Below are 21,669 nucleotides of genomic sequence, written 5' to 3'. Positions count from 1 at the left end.
TGCATTCTATGCATTAAGATAAAAAAAAAACCTTCTGTGTGCAGTAGCCCCCCCTCAGCCCCCCTAAGACTTACGTGAGCCCCATCTTGATCCAGCAATGTTGCATGAGAGACTCGGCTGGCTGGCTCTCCCTTCTGCTTATTATTATACAGGATTTATATAGCGCCAACAGTTTGCGCAGCGCTTTACAATGTGAGGGAAGACAATACAGTTACAATACAGTTCAAAACAGGAGGAAGTAGAGGGCCCTGCTCGTTAGAGCTTACAATCTAGAAGCTGAGACAGCAGCAGAGCGCCATTGGCTTCCACTGCTATCAATCAAAGTCAGTGAGCTCTTGAGGAGAGAGAAGGGGCGGGGCCGGGCCATATCACTGTGTCTGAATGGACACACAGAGTAGCGACTCGTCTCGTGTGCCCCATAGCAAGCTGCATGCTGTGGGGGCACTCGGCAGGGAGGAAGGGCCAGAAGGGCCAAAGAGGGACCTAAGAAGAGGAGGATCTAGGCTGCTCTGTGCAAAACCACTGCACAGAGCAGGTAAGTATAATTTTTAATTTAAAAAAATGAGACACACTTTAAATGATAAAATATATTTTGTTTTTTTCACTGAACCTCTGTGGATGGTACTTTGAACCTCCTGATGTTGTTCTATCCCTTTTATTTATTATAAAACACGCTTTATGTTCTAATTGTGATCCCAATTCTGAAATCTGCTGTTACCCAAGGGGAAAAGGTGAGATGGTGACATCCAACAATGGAGCAGAGGGGAGATAAGGGACCCTGTGAGTTATTGCTATACTGTACTTGTCTATTTTTTAATTTTCTTTTTTATTGAACGAAGTGTAAAGCCCCATATTGCCACCTGCGAGAGACTGGGTATTCTCCATAAAATATAACCTATGGGGACCATTGTGTCAGTGCTTAGAGTACAGTTCCCCATATACTGTAATCCAGGGGTCTCAAACTGGTGGCCCTCCAGCTGTTGTGGAACTACAAGTCCCATCATGCCTCGGCCTATTGGGGTCATGCTTGTAACTGTCATCCTTGCAATGCCTTATGGGAATTGTAGTTCTGCAACAACTGGTAGGCCACCAGTTGAGACCCCTGCTGTAAACAATAACAAGACTTGGCAAGGTGGAGGTGAGACAAATCACATATGGCATTTAGGTATTTTGTGGCAAACCTCTTTGTTGAAAAATGTGTGGCTTAGGCAATGAAACGGGGGCCTGAGATAGGTCTAGAACAACCTTTCTCAACCATTTCCACACAGAGGAACCCTTGAAATAAATTTCTGGTCTCGGGGAACCCCTGCTAAAAATTATTCTACAACTCATGACACATTAGTGTGACAGTCAGTAGGAAGAATGCTCCTTACTCTTGTCATCATTGGGAAGAATTACCCCTTACAGACAGCTAAAAGGAACAATGGTGTCATTGGGAACTTATCTGAGAGGCAGAAATTGCCCATTGCTCAAGGAACCCCTAGCAACCTCAGGAGGAACCCTAGGGTTCCACAGAACCCTGGTTGAGAAACCGTGGTCTAGCAGGTAAACTGAGAGACTTTTGAAATATACATTTTGTAACATAACTCCCGTGAATTTAAAATAACTGCTACATGAGAATATCAACATCCAATGTAAAATGAGAAAGGCTTGCAAGACAATTCTCTTTAACTCAGATTGCGTAGTTATGTAATTACAAAACATATACTTCACCTAAAAGGTTTATAAAAACCCTTTTATTGGGGCATACATATAGGATTTTTGTACTCACTTTAAAATCTTTTTCTTGAGTCTGTTAAGGGAAACAGAAAGTTTTAACCTTTGGGATAAACTGTCGCCTAAAGAAGAACTGGAATCTGGAAAACAAAAAAACTGCAGCAGTGGAGAGATACTTCCTTGATACTGAATGGCGGGAAAGAGAGCAAGCACACGTGACACTTCACCCAGCAGATGATGTCCCACAGCATTAACCCTCTTCCCTGGCAAAACTGGTGGGAATGGGGAATGAGGGATCTTTGTGACCTAAGTAGCTGAGGTAGCTCCTGCTTTTCAGCCCAGCTGGCCTACTCACTGCGTCTTCAGAGACAGGGCAAGCACTGGGGCAATGCCAGTGGTTCAGGATCTGAAAAGCAGTCCACAGCTAACTTTTACCAGAGCAATGTCTGGAAGGCACCCCGTGCACAACCCAGTGCCCAAAGGTCACTTCCAAGACATCCATTCAACTTTCCAGTCTAGTGGGGGTCTGAGCACTGTACTCCAAAAGCTAAGCTTAGTATGACCGCATAAAGGAGCTGCAGCTGAAGAGATAAAGTTCCAGCGTAGTACAGAAGAGTCCTAACTGAAGAAATCATTTGAAGAACAAAAAAGGTGCTAGCAATTGTATCATTAATCATAAAGCTGAACTCTTCCCATGCAAGGGGGCTGTGGCTACACTGCACAGGTTAACTGTTCATTTTTTTCTAGGGGAGAGGAAAGCGGAGATATACTCACCTATTCCTCCGATCCTCCCCTCAAAAGACTGGTCTGGCATCCCTGCGCCCCAGCACTCTTGCAAAGTGGGCTTTTCCTGACGTCATCATGCACAGAGCAGATTCCATAGACCAGGAACAGTCCACCGCTGGACCGGCGGGGGCACCACTTTCTGGAGATATTATGAATTGGATAAGTATAAGCTTTTTTGTTCAAGTAGTTGACCCATGCAGTGAGGGCACATCTCCACTGCATGAGAAAACATTTTTTGCCCGGAGTTGGATTTTACCACAGCATAGCTGAAGAAAAGACATCTATCCCATTAGGACACTAGAAAAAACGGAGGCATGCTGATAGTCCAAGGGGTTATCCTGGGCTGGCCTCAGTTTTTATTTTGTTTGCCAGCATCCAATCTTCTTGTAGGCGGCAGTATAACCCAAGGTTAGGACTTGTTGTGTCTCTGAAAAACTGAGGTATGCTGATAGTCCAAGGGGTTATCCTGGGCTGGCCCACAGTTTTTTTTTTTGTTTGCCAGCATCCAATCTTCTTGTAGGTGGCAGTATAACCCAAGGTTAGGACTGACGACGTCAATTGGCTGACGAAACGCGTAGGAGGAGCCTGCGGCACGCCACGCTGAGATACACGAGGGGACGCGGCGGCCATCTTCTTGGTTAGGAACCAGGTCCTAGGATTGCTCCCTCGAGATATATGATGTAATATCTCCATCTAAATGTGAGTTGCCACCTATTTTTTGGTCTAAATAAATGTGTGACGGTACTTCACCATGGGAGTTGTCCCTTCTTTTTATTCATGTACTCACATCAAGTGGAGCCATTGAAATCTTCCTAGTGAGCTGGACTGTCATCTACTTGGTCTATCTGATTTCCAATACAAGCGGTCAATGATCTCTGTGGTGGGGATCATTGCGTTGCGGTAAGGGGCCATTTTTTCTACTTGGTGGTGGTCTCCATACACTGGATTTCAGGATGGTGAAAGTTTGATACGAGATTCGGGGAGCACTTCCTTCCTCCTTTCTTTTGACGGACCTATCCTTCCAACTATCTGTGTTTATTGTTCATATGGACTGTTGAGTTCAAAGAACTATTATACTAGCGCTACACCATATTTTGTTACATGCTATTTGACCTTATACTCTAATATAGGATCAGGTGTTGGCAGCTGTATATGATGCATATGGTCATTGTGACCTTTTCTAGTATTTTATGTATTTTGTGTATTTACAGTTCCCTGTGATTTTTCACTTTGATTGTAAGCATATCCTATGCTGATCATTTTTAGCGCAGCAATATCCCCAATTTTTTAAGGTTAGGACTTGTTGTGTCTCTGAAAAACTGAGGTATGCTGATAGTCCAAGGGGTTATCCTGGACTGGCCTACAGTTTTTTTTTTTTTTGTTTGCCAGCATCCAATCTTCTTGTAGGCGGCAGTATAACCCAAGGTTAGGACTTGTTGTGTCTCTCAATGGACAAGGAAAAAAATACACAATATAAATAATGGACAGTTAAAAACATAAATAAATACACAATTATGGAAATCCTAAATGTATTTGTTTTATTATTATTATACAGAATTTCATTAATTACAACAGTTTGTGCAGCATTTAACAAAATAAGAGAGGCAGTACAGTTATAATACAATTTATTACAAGAAGGCTCAGAGGGTCATGCTCATAAAAGGGAGGGTCAAGTGACACAAAAGGTAAAAAAAATGTGAGGGATGTGTTGATGGAGAAAATAAAAGAATAGTTTTCAATGAGATTTCAGTTTCATGATCTGAAAGGCTCAGAACACCTAACCAGGAAAGTCATTTTCTTTAAAGTGACACAATATCCATATTTTCCCAAATTAATCCATACAGATCTACTACGTAGTGGTCCTCTAATCTATTTTTTGCTAAATTGTTTCTGCCTCCTTGTAACATCCTTTTTGAGCTCCAGAATCTCTCTTTTCCCCCCCACTTCCCTTTGGTTGGAACGGGCAGTGCACACTAATTGCCATCATGTGCACTGCCCTGGACAGACTACGAAAGAGAGATGATCGCTATGTTTTACTGCTACAGGGCAGCACCTCTGCGCCAGATCATGTATATGTACGTGGTACGGCTCTTCCAGGTAGTGGGCACGAATGCATAGGGGTACTGCGGACTCGATGTCACCAGCCGATTCTTCAGGACACAGGCAGAGTGGCAATCTGCCTATGTCTCAGTAGGGAGGGCATGGATCCTGTGTTCCTGCACAGCAGGGACATGGATCAATGACTTCCCCTAGTAAAAACACCTCCCAAAGTACACAGAAACACTAGCTAGAAACACAGTTAACCCTTTGATCTCCCCTGATGTTAACCCCTTCACAGCCAGTGTCGTTGCAGTGCAGTGACAGTGCAGTGACAGTGCATATTTTTAGCACTGATCACTGTATTAGTGTCACTGGTCCCCAAAAAGTGTCAAAAGTGTCAGCTAGTGTCAGAATGTCCACCACAATATCGCAGTACCACTATAAGTCGCTGATCGCCACCATTACTAGTGAAAAAATAAAAATAAATAAAAATATCCCATAGTTTGTAGACACTATAACTTTTGCGCAAAACAATCAATATGTGCTTATTGGGATTTTCTTTACCAAAAATATGTAGCAGAATACATATTGACCCAAACTGATGAAGAAATATGATTTTTTCCATTTTTTTTTATTGGATATGGAAAGTAAAAAATGTTTTTTTTTTTTAATTAGTCGTTTTTTAGCACAAAAAATATAAAACACAGAGGTGATCAAAAACCACCAAAAGAAAGCTCTATTTGTGCGGGGGGGAAAAAAGGACATACATTTATTATATGGGTACGGTGTCGCACGACTGCGCAATTATCACTTTAAGTAACGCAGTGGGCTGTCCATGGAAATATGACAAAGTCTGGTCCCCCTGGACTTCTATTCGAGACGGCAATTTTAGTATGTTGTCTGTCGCTGTTGGGATAGGGTGTATTGGACAGGGTAGCAAGCTGGTTAATTGTTGACTCTTATTTCCTTCTTTCTAGCCCCTCCCGTTTCCCCAAATTATGGGGATTTAACTCGCTTGTGTCAATATAAGCCAGCTGGAGTATTCCACTTCCAAGGCTTCCGTGAGAAAACACTCCTTCCTGGTAAAGTGTGAGACTCCGTTCCCAGTCGATGCCTCTTGTGGGGAAATGCGTTGGGTGGAGCCGAATTCGGTGACGTCATCACGTATCAGCCTGCAGATGAGGTCCGCGGCTGTGTGTTTGTTTCTTGCCTTCTAACGTTTACCTTCATGTAAGTGCAATGAGTATTTTTTTAAAAAATGGTAATTTTACATAGTGCACTATGAAGTTTTCTCCTTCTTAAACCCCCTATGCTGGAAAATATATGTGGCAGGATGATCCGTGGAGCCGGGGATATTTGAGAGATATAATCGACTTAGTTAAGCTATATAACTCACTTAGTGCCGGTTCACACTAACATGGCATGACTTCGGGGGGGACCTGTGAAGTCGTGTGCACTGCGACTTCGGCGCGACTTGCACGGACTTCATATAATGAATGTCTATGCAAGTCGCTCCGATGTCGCCCCGAAGTAGTACAAGAACCTTTTTCTAAGTCGGAGCGACTTGAGTCGCTCCTATTAGAACGGTTCCTGTAGCACACAATGGACCGTGACTTGTCAGGCTGACCAGTCGCCTGGCAAGTCGCGGTAGTTTGTATAGAGTCTAAGTTAACTGAAGCTGACACTTTACCAGGAAGGAGTGTTTCTCACGGAAGCCTTGGAAGTGGAATACTCCAGCTGGCTTATATTGACCGGCTTATATTTGCCGGGAATCGATCCGCTGATCCCCGCTGAGCAGGCCGATGACAAGTCTGTCTCTGCTCATTGTGCAGAGACGGAGCTATGGGGGTGCGGACTGCCCCCGGTTGACACCTGCCAAAGGGTGACACCAGGCCTGGACTGACACTGGGCGCCTCATTGAGAGGGGTGCCGTGGCTCCCTCCTTCCCTTCCGGGATCTTTGCTAACCCCTCAGCTCCACGCGATATGTGGGGAGGGTGGCGGAGGAGGGAGTGAGGCAGAGACAGACAGTGTGCCCAGGGTCAGATTGTCCCACACACCCCCACAATTGCATTTCTCTTTGGCTGCAGGAGTTTCTCTTCATGCCGGCTGCACTCACTGCAGACCGGACTATAGCTGCCTTCTCCTCGCCTCTGACGTTCATGTACACAGGCCGGGAGGAAGAGGAGAAGGAGGAGGGACACAATGCACACGGCTGAGGTCTGTAATAACAGGAGAACATGGTGGGGACATGGTAATTAGGAAGGGGGGCATAGGCAGGTAACAATTGTGATGCCACAAGTGATTTCAGGGAGGGGGTGGGGGCTACGGGATATGGGCTAGGGGGTGCTTTGTTTTGGATTAGAGAGGACTTGTGCTAGAAAGAGGGGGGTGGATTTGAAATTTGACCCCCCCAGCACAATTACTCTCCCCTCCCAAAGCACCCTCCAGCCAATATCCTTTAACCACAACGCCCCTTAAATCAAAGATCCCATCTATTCCCCCGATCCCATCCCGGCTCCATCCATTCCCCGGATCCCATCATAGCTCTATCCATTCCCCAGATCCCATAGTGGCTCCATCCATTCCCCTGATTCCATCCTCCCCCTCGATCCCCCCCTGGCTCTATCCTTCCCCCAAATCCCATCCTGGCTCCATTCACCACCCTGATCCCATCTTGGCTCCATCCACCACCCCGATCCCATCCCGGCTCCATCCTTCTCTCCCAATCCCATCCTGCTCCATCCTTCCCCCTAATCCCATCCTGGCTCCATCCATTCCCTGATTCCATCCCAGCTTCATCCTTTACCTGATCCCATCCCGGCTCCATCCTTCACACTGATCCAATCCCAGCTCCATCCACCACCCTGATCCCATCCCGGGCTCCATCCATCCCCTGATACCATCATGGCTTCATTCATCCCCTGATCCAATTCCCGCTCCATCCCCCACCCCAATCCTATCCCAGCTCCATCTCCCACCCCGATTCTATCCCAGCTCCATCCACTGTGACAGGCTGGGGGGGGGGGGGGGCGTGCCAATGCCTGCTCAATGTCGTGAGGGGATGACACCATGTTTTACTGCACCAGGTGACACCAACTCTACTGACGTCAGTGGGGATTTGTCTTATGATGGTTCTTATATATGGACTCAATTATCTGTTGAATTTTTAGCATTGGTATATATAATTTTTTTGGGTTCCGCACTTATCTATTTAGTTGAGTATTTAGACTTTTATGAGTTGTAACATCTTCACATATGAATGTTTGATTTTTAGGTGAGTGCAAAATATATATCATTATATACAAAAATGTAAACTTTGCCAAAAATTAAAACCCATCCCCACGCTACAAACAAATGTTATGCAATAGGGCTGCAACTAACGATTAATTTGTCTGTCGACTAATCTATCGATTATTTTTACGATTAGTCGACTAATCTAACGATTATTTTTATTTTATTTTTTTTGCTTAATTGTTTTTTTGATTAGCTAATTAATCCTGTAATTAATACAGACCCCTCAGTAAGCCCCCTTCCCAGTACAGACCCCACAGCAAGCCCTCCCACCTAGTACAGACCACTTAGTAAGCCCCCCCTCCCAGTGCAGACCCCTCAGTAAGCCCTCCCACCATGTACAGACCACTTAGTAAGCCCCCCTCCCATTGCAGACCCCTCAGTAAGCCCTCCCACCTAGTACAGCTGGCAGACCCCATGAACCCCAATAACAGATCCTATACACCCCCAGCTGGCAGACCCATGAACCCCAATGACAGATCCCATGCACCCCAATGACAGATCCCATGCACCACCAGCTAGCAGACCCCATGAACCCCAATGACAGACCCCATGTACCCCAATGACAGATCCCATGTACCACCAGCTAGCAGACCCCATGAACCCCAATGACAGATCCCATGCACCCCAATGACAGATCCCATGTACCACCAGCTAGCAGACCCCAAGAACCCCAATGACAGACCCCATGTACCCCAATGACAGATCCCATGTACCACCAGCTAGCAGACCCCATGAACCCCAATGACAGACCCCATGAACCCCAATGACAGATCCTATACACCCCCAGCAGGCAGACTCCATGAATCCCCAACAACAGATCCCACACACCCCCCAGCTGGCAGACCCCCATGTACCCCCACTGACAGGTCCAATAGACTCTAATGACAGGTCCCATGTCCCCCCAGTATTAGATCCCATGTCTCCCATGCACCCCAATTCCAATCCCAGCATATGACTCTGGACACTCACTTAGTAAATGCCTCTCCCAGGTCTATGACCACCGCAGTCTTCTCTCCCCCCGTCTCCAGCCCCTCGTACGGCGGCATCTCCTCCTCCCCGGGTCCGGTGTTCTGCTGCTGCACACTGATTTCTCCCGGCCGGCAATACTTCAAGCGGCGCTGCGGCCGGCCAGGGGGCGTGTGACGTCACACATTGACGCTTCGACGCCTTTCACGCACGTCGACGATTTTTCGTAGTCGACGCGTCGTGGCAGCCCTATTATGCAGTTTTTGGCTGGAGCTGGGATTTACCTAAAAGAAGGTGTTACGGACAGGAGTTGGTGGATTAGCTATTGACTGAATATATGGCATACTGAGTCAATAGCTACCCCGCCAACTCCAGTGCCTAAGGGGGCAACACCTCGTATCTGGAAAGATGAGTAGTGTCAAAAGAAACTAAACTTCTTACGTCACAAGCACTGTTATTACCCAACCTGCCGGTCCCGATTATGAAAGGAACTGGCTTTTTCTTCTGAGGAAAACAGGTTTAGCACGTTGTACTTGAATCAGGAAGAGTCACAATATTCAAATGACTCAGTGCCACACGTGCTGACAATGGTCGGGTATAGCAGCAATGTAAATTATAGATAGAAGGATAATGATCCAAGTAACCACTAACTATACAAATGTAGAGGAACTGCGTGGATGTGCTCACTGGTGATTAATTCATTCTGGGAAAGCTAGAGAAAATTGGGATGATACTAAAATCAATCAACTGTATGGTTGTGATTTTACATATTCCAAAACTTATCGGCCTTTGATACTCCAACAACCCTCAAGAGATGAAAATTGTCAGGCGGTTTATACCACTGGCATCTACAAAAAAAAAAAAAAAAATATCAGTTTTAGGCCCCTTTCACACTTGTGTGACTTGTCCTACGACTTGAGATTGCAAAGTCACATGACAAGTCCTACCCCATGTTTTCCAATGAGTACCAATCATATTTGTGCGATTTCAAGTCGCAGCAACTTCAAAGTAGTCCCTGTACTACTTTGGTCCGAATTTGTTGCGAGTTGAGGTTCATAGACCTCAAGATTACACAGGCAATGCTTCAAGTCGCGTCAAAGTCGCGCCACTTTCAGGTCATACATGTGTGAAATGGACTTTGGATAAACTGATCCTTAACCACTTGACGCAAACTGACGTACCCCTACGTCAGCTCACTTTAAGTGGTTGTACCGGGATGATGCCTCTAGCTAAAGGCATCATCCCAGTACCGTTGTTTAGAGGCGGCGGTCGGCTTTCCGGCAGTAACGACCGATGCGGCTCGGGAGCCGCTCGAACGTTACCCCGGCGAGCGGGAGGGGACTAGCCCCCTCCCGCCGCATTCCGCGGCTCTGCCCAGGTCTCCCGTCCCACCGGGAGACCTGAGCAACCAGCCGGCGCCTCCGCCGGCTGGATGGAGTCCCGATCTAAGCCGGATGTGGCTTAGATCGGGTCTGCGATGACGTAACCCGGAGGCGGCGTCCATGACATCACATCCGGGTTACTCGGCTGCTAAAGGCGGCAGATTCAAAAAGTAACTGTATTCAAAAATGCAGTTTTTGGCGTTTTGAATACATGGAAGTGTAGTGGAGGGGTCTGGGGTCTTTTAGACCCTCGATCCCTCCATAAAGAGTACCTGTCACTGCATATTGGTGTCACAAGGGATGTTTACATTGCTTGTGACAGCAATAAAAGTGACCAGATTTTTTTTTTTTTCCAAAAACCTGTGTTAAAATTAAAAAAATAAATAAATAAATAGGAAAAAAATAAAAAATTTTAGCCGCCCCTGTCGCCGTTAAAACGTATATGGAAGTCGCGCCTCGAATGAATTTGCTGTTCAAACCACACATGTGAGGTATCGCCGTGATTGCCAGAGCATGAGCAATAATTTAGAAAAAAGAGCTACACTCTAACTCTAAACTGGTAACTGTTAAAAAATTTTAAAGCGTCGCCTCTGGAGATTTTTATTGACCGTAGTTTGTCGCCATTCCAGGGGTGTGCGCAATTTTAAACTGTAACATGCTGGGTATCTATTTACTCAGCGTGACATCATGTGCGCACGCCTATGGGCAGTTTATTGGTAAAAGTGAACTATCGTTTTAAGGCCTCTTTCACACAGGTGTACCTATCTGTACATCCGTGCAAAGGCCCATATTAACCTGTATAGGATGACGCAGACAGACTGCATTCTGATCCGTTCCTCAGACCAGCATGAATGTACACTCCAGCATACGCTTGGAGATCCATGCATGTCGTGCAGCCGGCTGCCTGTCATTGATCTGAGCATGCTGCCGCTGCCTGCATAGGTCTGCACAGAACACCAGTGCATGCTGTGCGGGTAAAGAAAGCCCTTTGCATGGGTGTAAGGATAGGCAGTGCTTTATGTCTCAGAGTATAGGTGTAGGAACTCCCCCCTTCTAAGTCACTTTGTGTCCCCACCCCCCTACCCACCTCCGAGCATCAAACCTTGGTTCCACCCCCTATCCAGCTCCCAATACAGCCCCTTTTAGAGAATATAGAGCCAAGTATAATTTTGTAGTGATACTGGAAGTAATTTGTATGGAATTGAGCATTGATGACAAGAAAAGCAATGAAATAGATCCCTCGCAGCCAGCAACAATAGACCCCCAGCAACAACAGATCCCCCAGAAGCCAGAATCAATAGACCTCTCCCTAAACAGTAGATCCCTTCCAGCAACAATTGACCCTCCAGTAACAAAAGATCCCCCACCAGCAACAATAGATCACGACGCAATAATGGATCTCCTCCAGCAACAATAGATCCCTCAGCAGCCAGTATCAAAAAACTCTCCAGCAGCCAGCAACAGCAGACCTCCCCCTAAACAGTAGATCCCTTCCAGCAACAATTGACCCTCCAGTAACAAAATATCCCCCACCAGCAACAATTGATCACCACGCACAAATAGATCCTCTCCAGCAACAATAGATTGTCCAGCAGCCAGCAACAGTACACCTCTCTCTATACAGTAGATCTCTTCCATCAACAATTGATCCTACAGTAACAAAAGAGTCCCCCACCAGCAACAATAGATCACCACACAAAAATAGATTCCCTCCAGTAACAATAGATCCTCTAGCAGCCAGGATAATAGACTCTCCTGCAGCCAGCAACAGTAGACATCTCCCTAAGTGGGAGATCCCTTCCAGCAACAATTGACCCTCCAGTAACAAAATATCCCCCACCAGCAACAATTGATCACCACGCAAAAATAGATTCCCTCCAGTAACAATAGATCCTCCAGCAGCCAGCATCAATAGACTCTCCAGCAGCCAGTAACAGTAGATCTCTCCCTAAACAGTAGATGCATTCCAGCAACAATTGACCCTTCAGTAACAAAATATCCCCCACCAGCAACAATAGATCACCATGCAAAAATAGTTCCCCTCCAGCAACAATAGATCCTCTAGCAGCCAGCATCAATAGACTCTCCAGCAGCCAGTAACAGTAGACCTCTCCCTAAATGTGAGATCCCTTCCAGCAACAATTGACTCTCCTTTAACAAAATATCCCCCACCAGCAACAATAGATCACCACGCAAAAATAGATCCTCCAGCAGCAAGCATCCGTAGACCCTCCACCATACCCCAGCACCCCTTGCCATTGCATACATTCAGTGCTGGAGGTGTCAGAACTGTGTCCCCCCACGTTCCTGCTGAAAAAAGTCCTGAGGATAGGTATGTCCATGTGAATCAAGCCTTACACTTACAGTGACTTGAAAAAGTATTCATACCCCTTGAAATTTTACACATTTTGTCATGTTACACTCAAAATCATAAATGTATTTTATTGGGATTTATGTGATAGACCAAAACAAAGTGGCACATAATTGTGAAGTGGAAGGAAAATGATAAATGGTTTTCAAAATCTTATACAAATAAATATGTGAAAAGTGTGGTGTGCATTTGTATTCAGCCCCCCTGAGTCAATACTTTGTAGAACCGCCATCAGTTACAATTACAGCTGCGAGTCTTTTTGGGGATGTCTCTGCCAGCTTTGCACATCTAGACAGTGACATTTTTGCCCATTTTTCTTTGCAAAATAGCTCTCCAATAATTTATAAGAGGGTTATTGTCAGAGCATTACCTTCCTATGCATTGTAGAGGATCGCACCACACAGCAAAGCACTAAATTACACAGTAGAGGAAAAGAACAGAAGAAAAAAGCCAGCATTGGAATGTGTTATAAGAATGCATTTCAGAACATGGCAATTCCCAATCATACAGCTATTTCTTAAAGCAGAGTTCCGGGCACAGAAGTCATTTTTTAATAAACATACCCCCGGGACAGTCAGGGCTAGCACATTCCACAATGGCTAGCCTCTGATCTGTCCCGGTTCGCACTTACCTTTTAGAAGAAATACTTACTTATAAAATTTCTTCCACAGCGTTTCCATCTCTCTTGTGGGCAGCTGAAGCCGGCGCGGTCCTCTTCTGCGTCTTCTTCCGCGTCTTCTTGTCCCAGAATGCGCCTGCACCGGCCCCTGAAGCTGTTTAGCAGGGAATGCGGCGTCACCCCGGAAGTGACGAGCGGGGCCGGTGCAGTCGCATTGATTCCTGGGAGCGATGACGTTCAGCTCCCAGGAATCATAGCGAGACAGGAAGTGACAGCTGAGCCGCGGCTCCGAGGGAGGAAGTACTCTGAGGTATTTACAATCTTCAATTAAAAGGTGAGTAAACAAAAAAAAAAAAAAAAAATAACTATCCAATTCCTTTTCAGGTGATCTCGAACTAGCGGAGGGGCACAAAAAAAAATATTGTTTTTGTGCCCGGACCTCCGCTTTAAGGTTTTACTCTCACCTCCTGTTCTGGCTATGGGACAGAAAGAGAAGGGAAACCTCCAAAATGGGAAACAGATGGAAAAATAAAAACCTGACAGGGGTTATAATCTTCCGTTACTCTATCCAAAATGCAAAAACATAAAGTGTTACCTATAGTTCTGCTTTAATTGTGAGTTTCTATGAGGTCTCTGTTAAGGAGAGCAGAAAGTGGAGCCATTGTGAAGGTCAAATATAATTTCCTGGGAACAAAACATCTGTTGGTGAGAAATAAAGGTTTGCAATGGTTAGGTAACTATTGCAAGAAAAATACAATGCCTCATCTTTGCAATCATTTTGTGTACAAATTGAACTCTATAATGAGAAAATGATTGAAGGATAAAACAACGCATGAAGCAAAGAATAAATAAAAAAATCCACGCATGTTAGAAAATGAACCCTTGTTTCCTGGCATGCTGGTATATGAGGCAGCCATAAGGGAGACATGCGTTGCCAGGTGAGAGATATAAATTGTCTTGTCTTTCTCTGCTGAGATATGTAGTTCTTCAGAAGTGGGAGGGGCGAAACGCGTAAAGCTGGGAACCGATTGGTGATGTCATATCCGGTGGCTGAAAACAGCCCTTCATTGCCTGATTTTGCTTTTAATCCTGTAAGTGCCGGTTCACACTAGGGCGACCTGTGAGGCGACCTGGTCGCCTCACAGGTCGCCGCAGGTCGCCTCCCATAGGGAAGCTGCGGACCCGTTCTAATAGGAGCAACACAAGTCGCTCCGACCTAGAAAAAGGGTCCGGAGCTTCTTTGGGGCGACCCGGAGGCGACCGCCATAGACTTCAATGTTATGAAGTCCGTGGCGGCCGCTCCAAGGTCGCGGCGCGCTGCTCGCACCGCGACCTCGGAGGTCCCGGTGCGAAGTAGCGTCGCTGCAATGTGAACCGGCGCTAAGTGTAATTGATTTTAAATTTTAAATAAACAGAACGGTTTTTACACTATGAGAATTCTCTTCTCATTTCCACTATACATGCTGCTGAGAGCCGAATAATGGAGAAAAGAGGAGCGTTACTCTAATCAAATACCTTATTATGTGAAACGGCACTATTTTCTTTACTGCACAATCAAGCCCAGGAATAAAAAGGAGGAGGAGGATTATTTCCACCATCTGCAGCGCTTATATAGCACTGTATGCTGGTTTTTCTCATACTGTTGGTGAGTAGGGACCCAAGGGGGAGCACTGAGTGATTCACCTATATATCTATCAAGCACTGGCACTTTTAAAGCACGGAAGGACTATTTATTTATTCATGAATTCAAGCACTGTCACTTTATAACCACAAAGGACTATCTAACACATTGCACTTTCATTGCTGATGAATTGATTGTATAATATTTATTTATTGCACTTTAGGATATATTGTTTAACCACTTAAGCCCCGGAGGATTTGGTTGCTCAAAGACCAGGCCCTATTTTGCGATTCGGCACTGTGTGAATTTAACGGACAATTGCGCGGTCGTGCGATGCTGTACCCAAATGAAATTGACGTCCTGGTTGCGAGTGGCCGGCGGACATCGGAGCCACCGGTCACATGCGCGGAGATGTCAGGGTACGAGCAGGGGCGGGAGCTTGCCTCCGGCGGTGCGTGCTTGCCCCCTACAGGCTCCTGGATGAGCGACGTAGGTCTACGTCGCTTTGCCCAGGAGCCGCTGACTGCCGCAGCAAATAGTCGTGCGGCGGTCGGCAAGTGGTTAAGTATTGGTTTATTGAGATTATCTCCAGAATAAGCAGCGCTGATACGGAATATCATATCAACTATTTGCGAGGCCCATACCTCTGTAATCAGCAGCAGCTATCTCAAATATTCACCTGCGTATTAACACCTTTAATACCGCCCGCCGCAGTAAATCTGGCTCTCCTGCGCCAACCGACGTAGCCCTACGTCGGTCGAGCTCGTGGTGCTGGGGGGGGGGGGCGAGCACGCGCCGCTCGTACTAGGGGGCGATCCACGGGGCGGGCGGGCGGCCGTGATTTCCGCAGGGCACCCGCAATCGCTCCCCGCTGAGAGAGGAGAACGGTCAGCTGTTGTAAACACAACCGTGCGTTCTTCTCTCTGAAATGATCACAGAGCGCCTGTGATCCTTCTAAATAGGATCACAGGTCTCTGTGGTCATTTCACAAGCCCATCCACCATACAGTTAGAAAACAATCCCCTAGGCGCACACTTAACCCTTTGATCACCCTTAGGTGAACCCCTTCCCTGCCAATGTCATTATTACAGTAACAGGAAGAGAAGAAGAGAAAAAGGGTGGGACTTTAAATGCGGGGGACCACTGGCACCTGTAGTGACACAGATTCATAAGTAAACAGAGTAATATATAAGGACAGATATTTATTCAATCTCCACAATGATATACAAAAAGAAAACAGATGCATCATGGTAAAATCATGTCACATAAACCTTCATTTTATTTCTTATTACAGTAACAGTACATATTTTTAGCACTGATTACTGTAGTAATGTCACTGGTCCCCACAAAAGTGTCAAAAATGTCAGTTAGGGATCCGATCTGTCCGCCGCAATGTCGTAGTCCTGCTAAAAATTGCAGATCACCGCCATTACTAGTAAAAAAAAATGAATAATAAATAAGTAAAAATTACATAAATCTTTTCCCTAGTTTGTAGATGCGATAACTTTTGCGCAAACCAATCAATTACGCTTATAGGGATTTTTTTTTTTTTTTTACCCAAAAATATGTAGCAGAATACAAATTGCCCTACAAGGATGAAAAAAAAAATTTATTTTTAAATTATTATTTTTTTTTTGGGAATGTTAAATAGCAGAATGTGAAAAATATTGTTTTGTTTTTGTTTTTAAATTGTCGCTCTTTTTTTGTTTATAGTGCAAAAAAATAAAAATCGCACAGGTGATCAAATACCAGCAAAAGAAAACTCTATTTGTGGGGAAAAAAAGGACATCAATTTAATTTGGGTAAAGCGTTGCATGACCGCGCAATTTTTCATTAAAATAACGCAGTGCCGAATCGCAAAAAATGGCCTGGTCATTAAGCGGGCAAATCCTTCCGGTCCAGAAGTGGTTAATACTGATATTGAGAAGTTATTCCTAAGTACGGGTACACACACATTCAATACATTGCCAGGTGAGAGATATACATTGTCTAGTCTTTCTATGCTGAGACAGTGGCGTAACTAGAACCTTCAGGGCCCCGGTGCAAGAAACCATGAAGGGCCCCCCAGACCCCTGGCCCAGGGCCCTTCTCTTCAAGCCTGGGGCTCTTCCCACTGATCCCGGGGGGCCCTTTACTCTCATTACAGGGCCCTTTATTGCGGTCCCACAGCGGGACCCTTTCACAAGTTCTGCAGTGGGCCCCCTTCCTGCCATCTTGGTGGTGGAATGCCAGGGCCCGGTTGCAAGTGTGACCTTTGTGATCCTGGAAGTTCACCCACTGGTGTCAGTTTTTATTTTTTGGTATTTTAAAAATTGTATTATTTATCATTTTTATTTATTTATTTTTTTTACAATGTCACTGACTATGACTCTGTCCATTCAGAAAAGGAAGGAGCTGGTAAATTACATATTTACTGACCCCTTACTGGTTCTCTATTGTGACACATCCCCTGCTGCAGCCGGCAGTAGAGGGAAGGGAGCACAGTGGGGGGGGGGGGGACCAGGGGAGCACCCAGGGGCCCAGGGACAGCAGAACACAAGTGAACTGGATAGGAGGAGTGGCGGGGGCAGCATACAGATGAACCAATCTCCTCCATTTTCCTCCTGCAGCTACAGGAGGAGAGTTATTTCTCTACATGCTGCCCCTCCTATCCAGGTGTACAGGGGAGACACACAGGCCCCCTGGAGCATGGGACCCGGTTGCGATTGCAACCCCTGCAACCCCTGTAGTTACGCCCCTGTGCTGAGATATGTAGTTCTACAGCACCTGGGAACCTCCCCAGAAGGAGAGAAGTTAACCTTTTTTTTAGACTGGGTTGTTGGGATATTAAGTCCTACAGCAACAGAAAAGAATGTCAATAAGAGATATACTGTACATTGCTGGCTATGCTGGGATATGTAGTTCTACAACAGCAGGATATCGACAGGCTGCAAAATAGGAGACATATGTTGTATCTAAAGGCTGTTCTGGAATATGTAGTTCTTCAGCAGCTAGAAAGGTATATGGAAATAAACAGGTTGCTTTTTCTGAACATGCTGGGATGTGTAGTTCTACAGCACTTGGAGACTAATCATCTCTAGTGGGAGAAAAGTAAAACTTATTTAAACTGGATTGCTGGGATATGTAGTTCTACTGCACCAGGAAAAGCAAAGATTGCTAACTAGAATCTATATTGATTAGTCTGGTTATGCTGGGATATATAGTTCTACAGAAGCCAGAAATCCATGGGTTGCCTAATAAAATATATATGTTGTCTAAAAAGGTTATTCTTGGATATGTAGTTCTACAGCACTGGGAAAGGAATAGGCCGACTACTAAGGGAAATATGTGGCTTGTAAAGCCTGTTCTTCTGGGCTAGATAGTTCTACAGAAGTTTGGGAGATTTATTTTCCCAAGGAGACCTTAGCTTCCTAGTCTGATCATGCTGGGTTATGTAGTTACATCATTTGTCTAGCCTGTATGTGCTGGGATGTGTAGTTCTACAGCCCTAGGAAAGGCATAGGCTGACTATTAAGAGAAACTCATGGCTTGTAAAGGCTGCTCTTCTGGGATATGTAGTTCAGGAAGAGCATGTCTTTTAAAATACATGAATATTCTAGCCTGGATGTGCTGAGATATGTGGTTATACAGCAACAGACAAGGCATGGCTTGACTACTATAAGAAATACATTGCTCATAAAGACCATTCTTCTGGGATATGTAGTTCTTTTAGAACCTGAAGTTTAATTTTCCTAGTGAGACCTATTTTTGTTTAACTCACAGTGGGTGCACAAAAACTAAACACCAGTAAGTGAACCAAAGTCTCTGGTAAGTTTCCTAGTCTGATCATGCTGGGCTATGCAGTTACATTGATTACTAGCTTGGGTGACTATTAGGAGAAGCCCATGGCTTGTATAGGCTGTTCTTCTGGGATATGTAGTTCTTTTACCTGGAGTTCTAAATAGTAAGACCTAAGTTTTCTAGTCTGATCATGCTGGCTTATGCAGTTACATCAATCGCCTAGCCTGGATGTGCTGGGATATGTAGTTCTACAGCACCAGGAAAGCCATAGGCTGACTAATAAGAGAAGCCCATGGCTTGTATAGGCTGTTCTTCTGGGATTTGTAGTTCTTTTAGAACCTGGACGTTTGATTCATCTAGTGCAGGGATACTCAAACTACGGCCCTCCAGCTGTTACGGAACTACACATCCCATGAGGCATTGTAAAACTCTGATATTCACAGACTTGACTAGGCATGATGGGAATTGTAGTTCCTGGACAGCTGGGGGGGCCATAGTTTGAAGACCCTTGATCTAGTGAGACCTATGTTTCCTAGTCTGATCATTCTGGGTTAAGCAGTTAAATCGATTGCCTAGCCTGGATGTGCTGGGATATGTAGTTCTACAGCACCAGGAAAGGCAAAGGCTGACTAATAAGAGAAGCCCAGGCTGCTCTTCTGGGATTTGTAGTTCTTTTAGAACCTGGACGTTTGATTCATAGTGAGACCTATGTTTCATAGTCTAATCATATTGGGTTATGCAGTTAAATCGATTGCCTAGCCTGGATGTGCTGGGATATGTAGTTCTACAACACCAGGAAAGGCATAGGCTGACTATTAGGAGCAACACATGGCTTGTATAGGCTGTTCTTCTGGGCTATGTAGTTCTACAGAAGTCTGAGAGATGTAATTTTCCTAGTGAGACCTAGCTTTCCTAGTCTGATCATGCTGGGTTATTTGGTCACATAATTTGCCTAGCCTGGATGTGCTGGGATATGTAGTTCTACAGCATCAGGAAAGGCAAAGGCCGACTATTAGGAGAAACCCGTGGCTTGTATAGGCTGTTCTCCTGGGATATGTAATTCTTTTACCTGGAGTTCTAAATAGTAAGACCTAAGTTTTCTAGTCTGATCATGCTAGCTTATGCAGTTACATCGATTGTCTAGGGTGGATGTGCTGGGATATGTAGTTCTACAGCACCAGGAAAGGCAAAGGCTGACTAAGAAGAGAAGCCCATGGTTTGTATAGGTTGCTTTTCTGGGATTTGTAGTTCTTTTAGAACATGGACGTTTTAAATAGAAAGACCTATGTTTCCTAGTCTGATCATGCTAGCTTATGCAGTTACATCGATTGCCTAGCCTGGATGTGCTGGGATATGTAGTTCTACAGCACCAGAATAGGCACAAACTACTAGGAGAAACCAATGGGTTGTACAATTGTTCTTCTGGAACATGTAGTCCTTTAAGAACCTGGAGAGGTTTGATTTCCCCAGAGACCTCAGTTTCCTAGTCTGATCCTGCTGGCTGGGCTCTGTAGTCCCTCTCTAGGCTGGGCTATGCCTATCTCCGTGCACGGATTCCGGTTGCCTGGCTGCGATCTTTATTCATCATGCAATCAGTCAATGAGCAGTGAGAACCTGTCACCATCCTGAAGGAGGGACCGCCCCCTGCCATTCCTCTGCTAACTTTGAAGCGACCTCTGGCTGTGACAGTTCCTCAGGGCTCCTCCCAGGGGGCGGGCTCCTACCTGGGGACAGGTGCAGGGAGCAGACAGGAGGAAATCCCATCCAGATCTTCATCCAGCAGCTGCCTCCTCCTGCCATGTCCCATCCAGACTCAGTGCCCCAACTCTGGGTGATCACAGGCTCCAACTCCTGGACTGGCACAGGACAGATGGGCAGCCTGCACCATACAGACAAGGACACCAAGTCCCCATTTGCTGTGGAATGGATCCCTGAGGAGCAGGTGGCCACCTTATCCCTGGACTCCTCTGGGGCAGAAGAGACCATTGATCTAGGAGAGAACGCCTTTGGAGAGCCACCACCACCCTACAAGCTGCAGGTGCCAAGAGAAAAGTCCTCCAGTGCCCAGTCCTCCATGTCAGACACCTGCAGGGACCATGGGGACCAGCTGAGCCTCTTCTGCTGCCAGGAACACAAGCTGATCTGCCAGGAGTGCAAGTCCCATGGCAGCTGTCAATCACACAAGACCAAGTCAGTGGAGGAGAGGGCAGGACAGCTCAGGGTGAGTGCAGATCTGCATTGCATTGGGGGGTCCATCAGCATAGTGGGGTTACCCTGGCCTTTAAAGGGTTAAAGCATAGAACCCCCCCTCTGGACTGGAGGGAGGGTGCTGGAGCAGTGCAGCAAAGATCAGACTGCAGGGAAATCTCACTGACTCACTGCAGCAGAGAGAGGGAGAAATAAATATATCTCCTATGCATCATCATTCAAGTGTGCCAGGTTTCATTTCATTATGAGAGGCGAGGGGAGGGGGTGCCAGTCGGGGAGGGGGTGTTGATGAAGTGTGCACAATGTCTGACAAGTGGGTGTGTTTGGTACAAGCACTTTTTACCTTGTTCCGCAGATAATTGCCTTACCAGAAACGTCACACGCCTGAATGCAAACACTCAAACACGTCACTTCACCAGGAAATAGTGGCTTTGCTGTTGTCATTGGTGAACACTCGTGGTAACAGCGTTTGCCGATGTCCCTGTCTTACTGCTTGTCAATGGCTTTGAGAGCCAGGGTGCTGGCACCGCTGTGGGTGAGGATTTCGCACTGCGCTGAACCACAGGATAGGATAGAAGTACTATGAAAAGGGTCCATAAGTGATTGCGGTTAAAAGCTAAAGTGGAAATCCAGCCAATTTTTTTTCTTTTTTTTTTTGGTCTTAGAGTGTGGAGGGGTTTGAACCTTTTTTGGGTTTTGGGGAGATTTCCCTCTGTGGAGACACAAACGAAGTGAGACAAAGTCCCACCTTGACAGCTGTCACAGGAACAGGTCCGCTGATAAGGGAGTATGACCGGTCCTCTTGTTCTGAGCTCAGGACTCGTCAGCTAAACAGGGGGGCCCAAGGCAGCTTTATTGTTAATATCTGCCTAAAAGAATACAAT

The 21,669-nt window shown here is 45.8% G+C and overlaps 1 protein-coding gene across 1 annotated transcript in view; it reads left to right on the top strand.

Moving 5' to 3' along the window:
• Positions 1–20,264: 20,264 nt before the first annotated feature.
• The window catches only part of BSPRY (B-box and SPRY domain containing), a 38,684-nt gene continuing 37,279 nt past the window's right edge, over positions 20,265–21,669 (top strand). The window contains exon 1 of the mRNA XM_082264020.1: positions 20,265–20,798. Within this exon, the coding sequence (XP_082120146.1) occupies positions 20,376–20,798 (423 nt within the window). The 5' untranslated portion in view covers positions 20,265–20,375. The remainder of the gene's footprint in view (positions 20,799–21,669) is intronic.

This window comes from Pelophylax lessonae (assembly GCF_965119305.1).
Source record: "Pelophylax lessonae genome assembly, chromosome: 7".
NCBI lineage: Eukaryota > Metazoa > Chordata > Amphibia > Anura > Ranidae > Pelophylax > Pelophylax lessonae.
The sequence above is the reverse complement of the archived record's forward strand: the minus strand, read 5'-3'. Positions and strand labels throughout refer to the sequence as shown.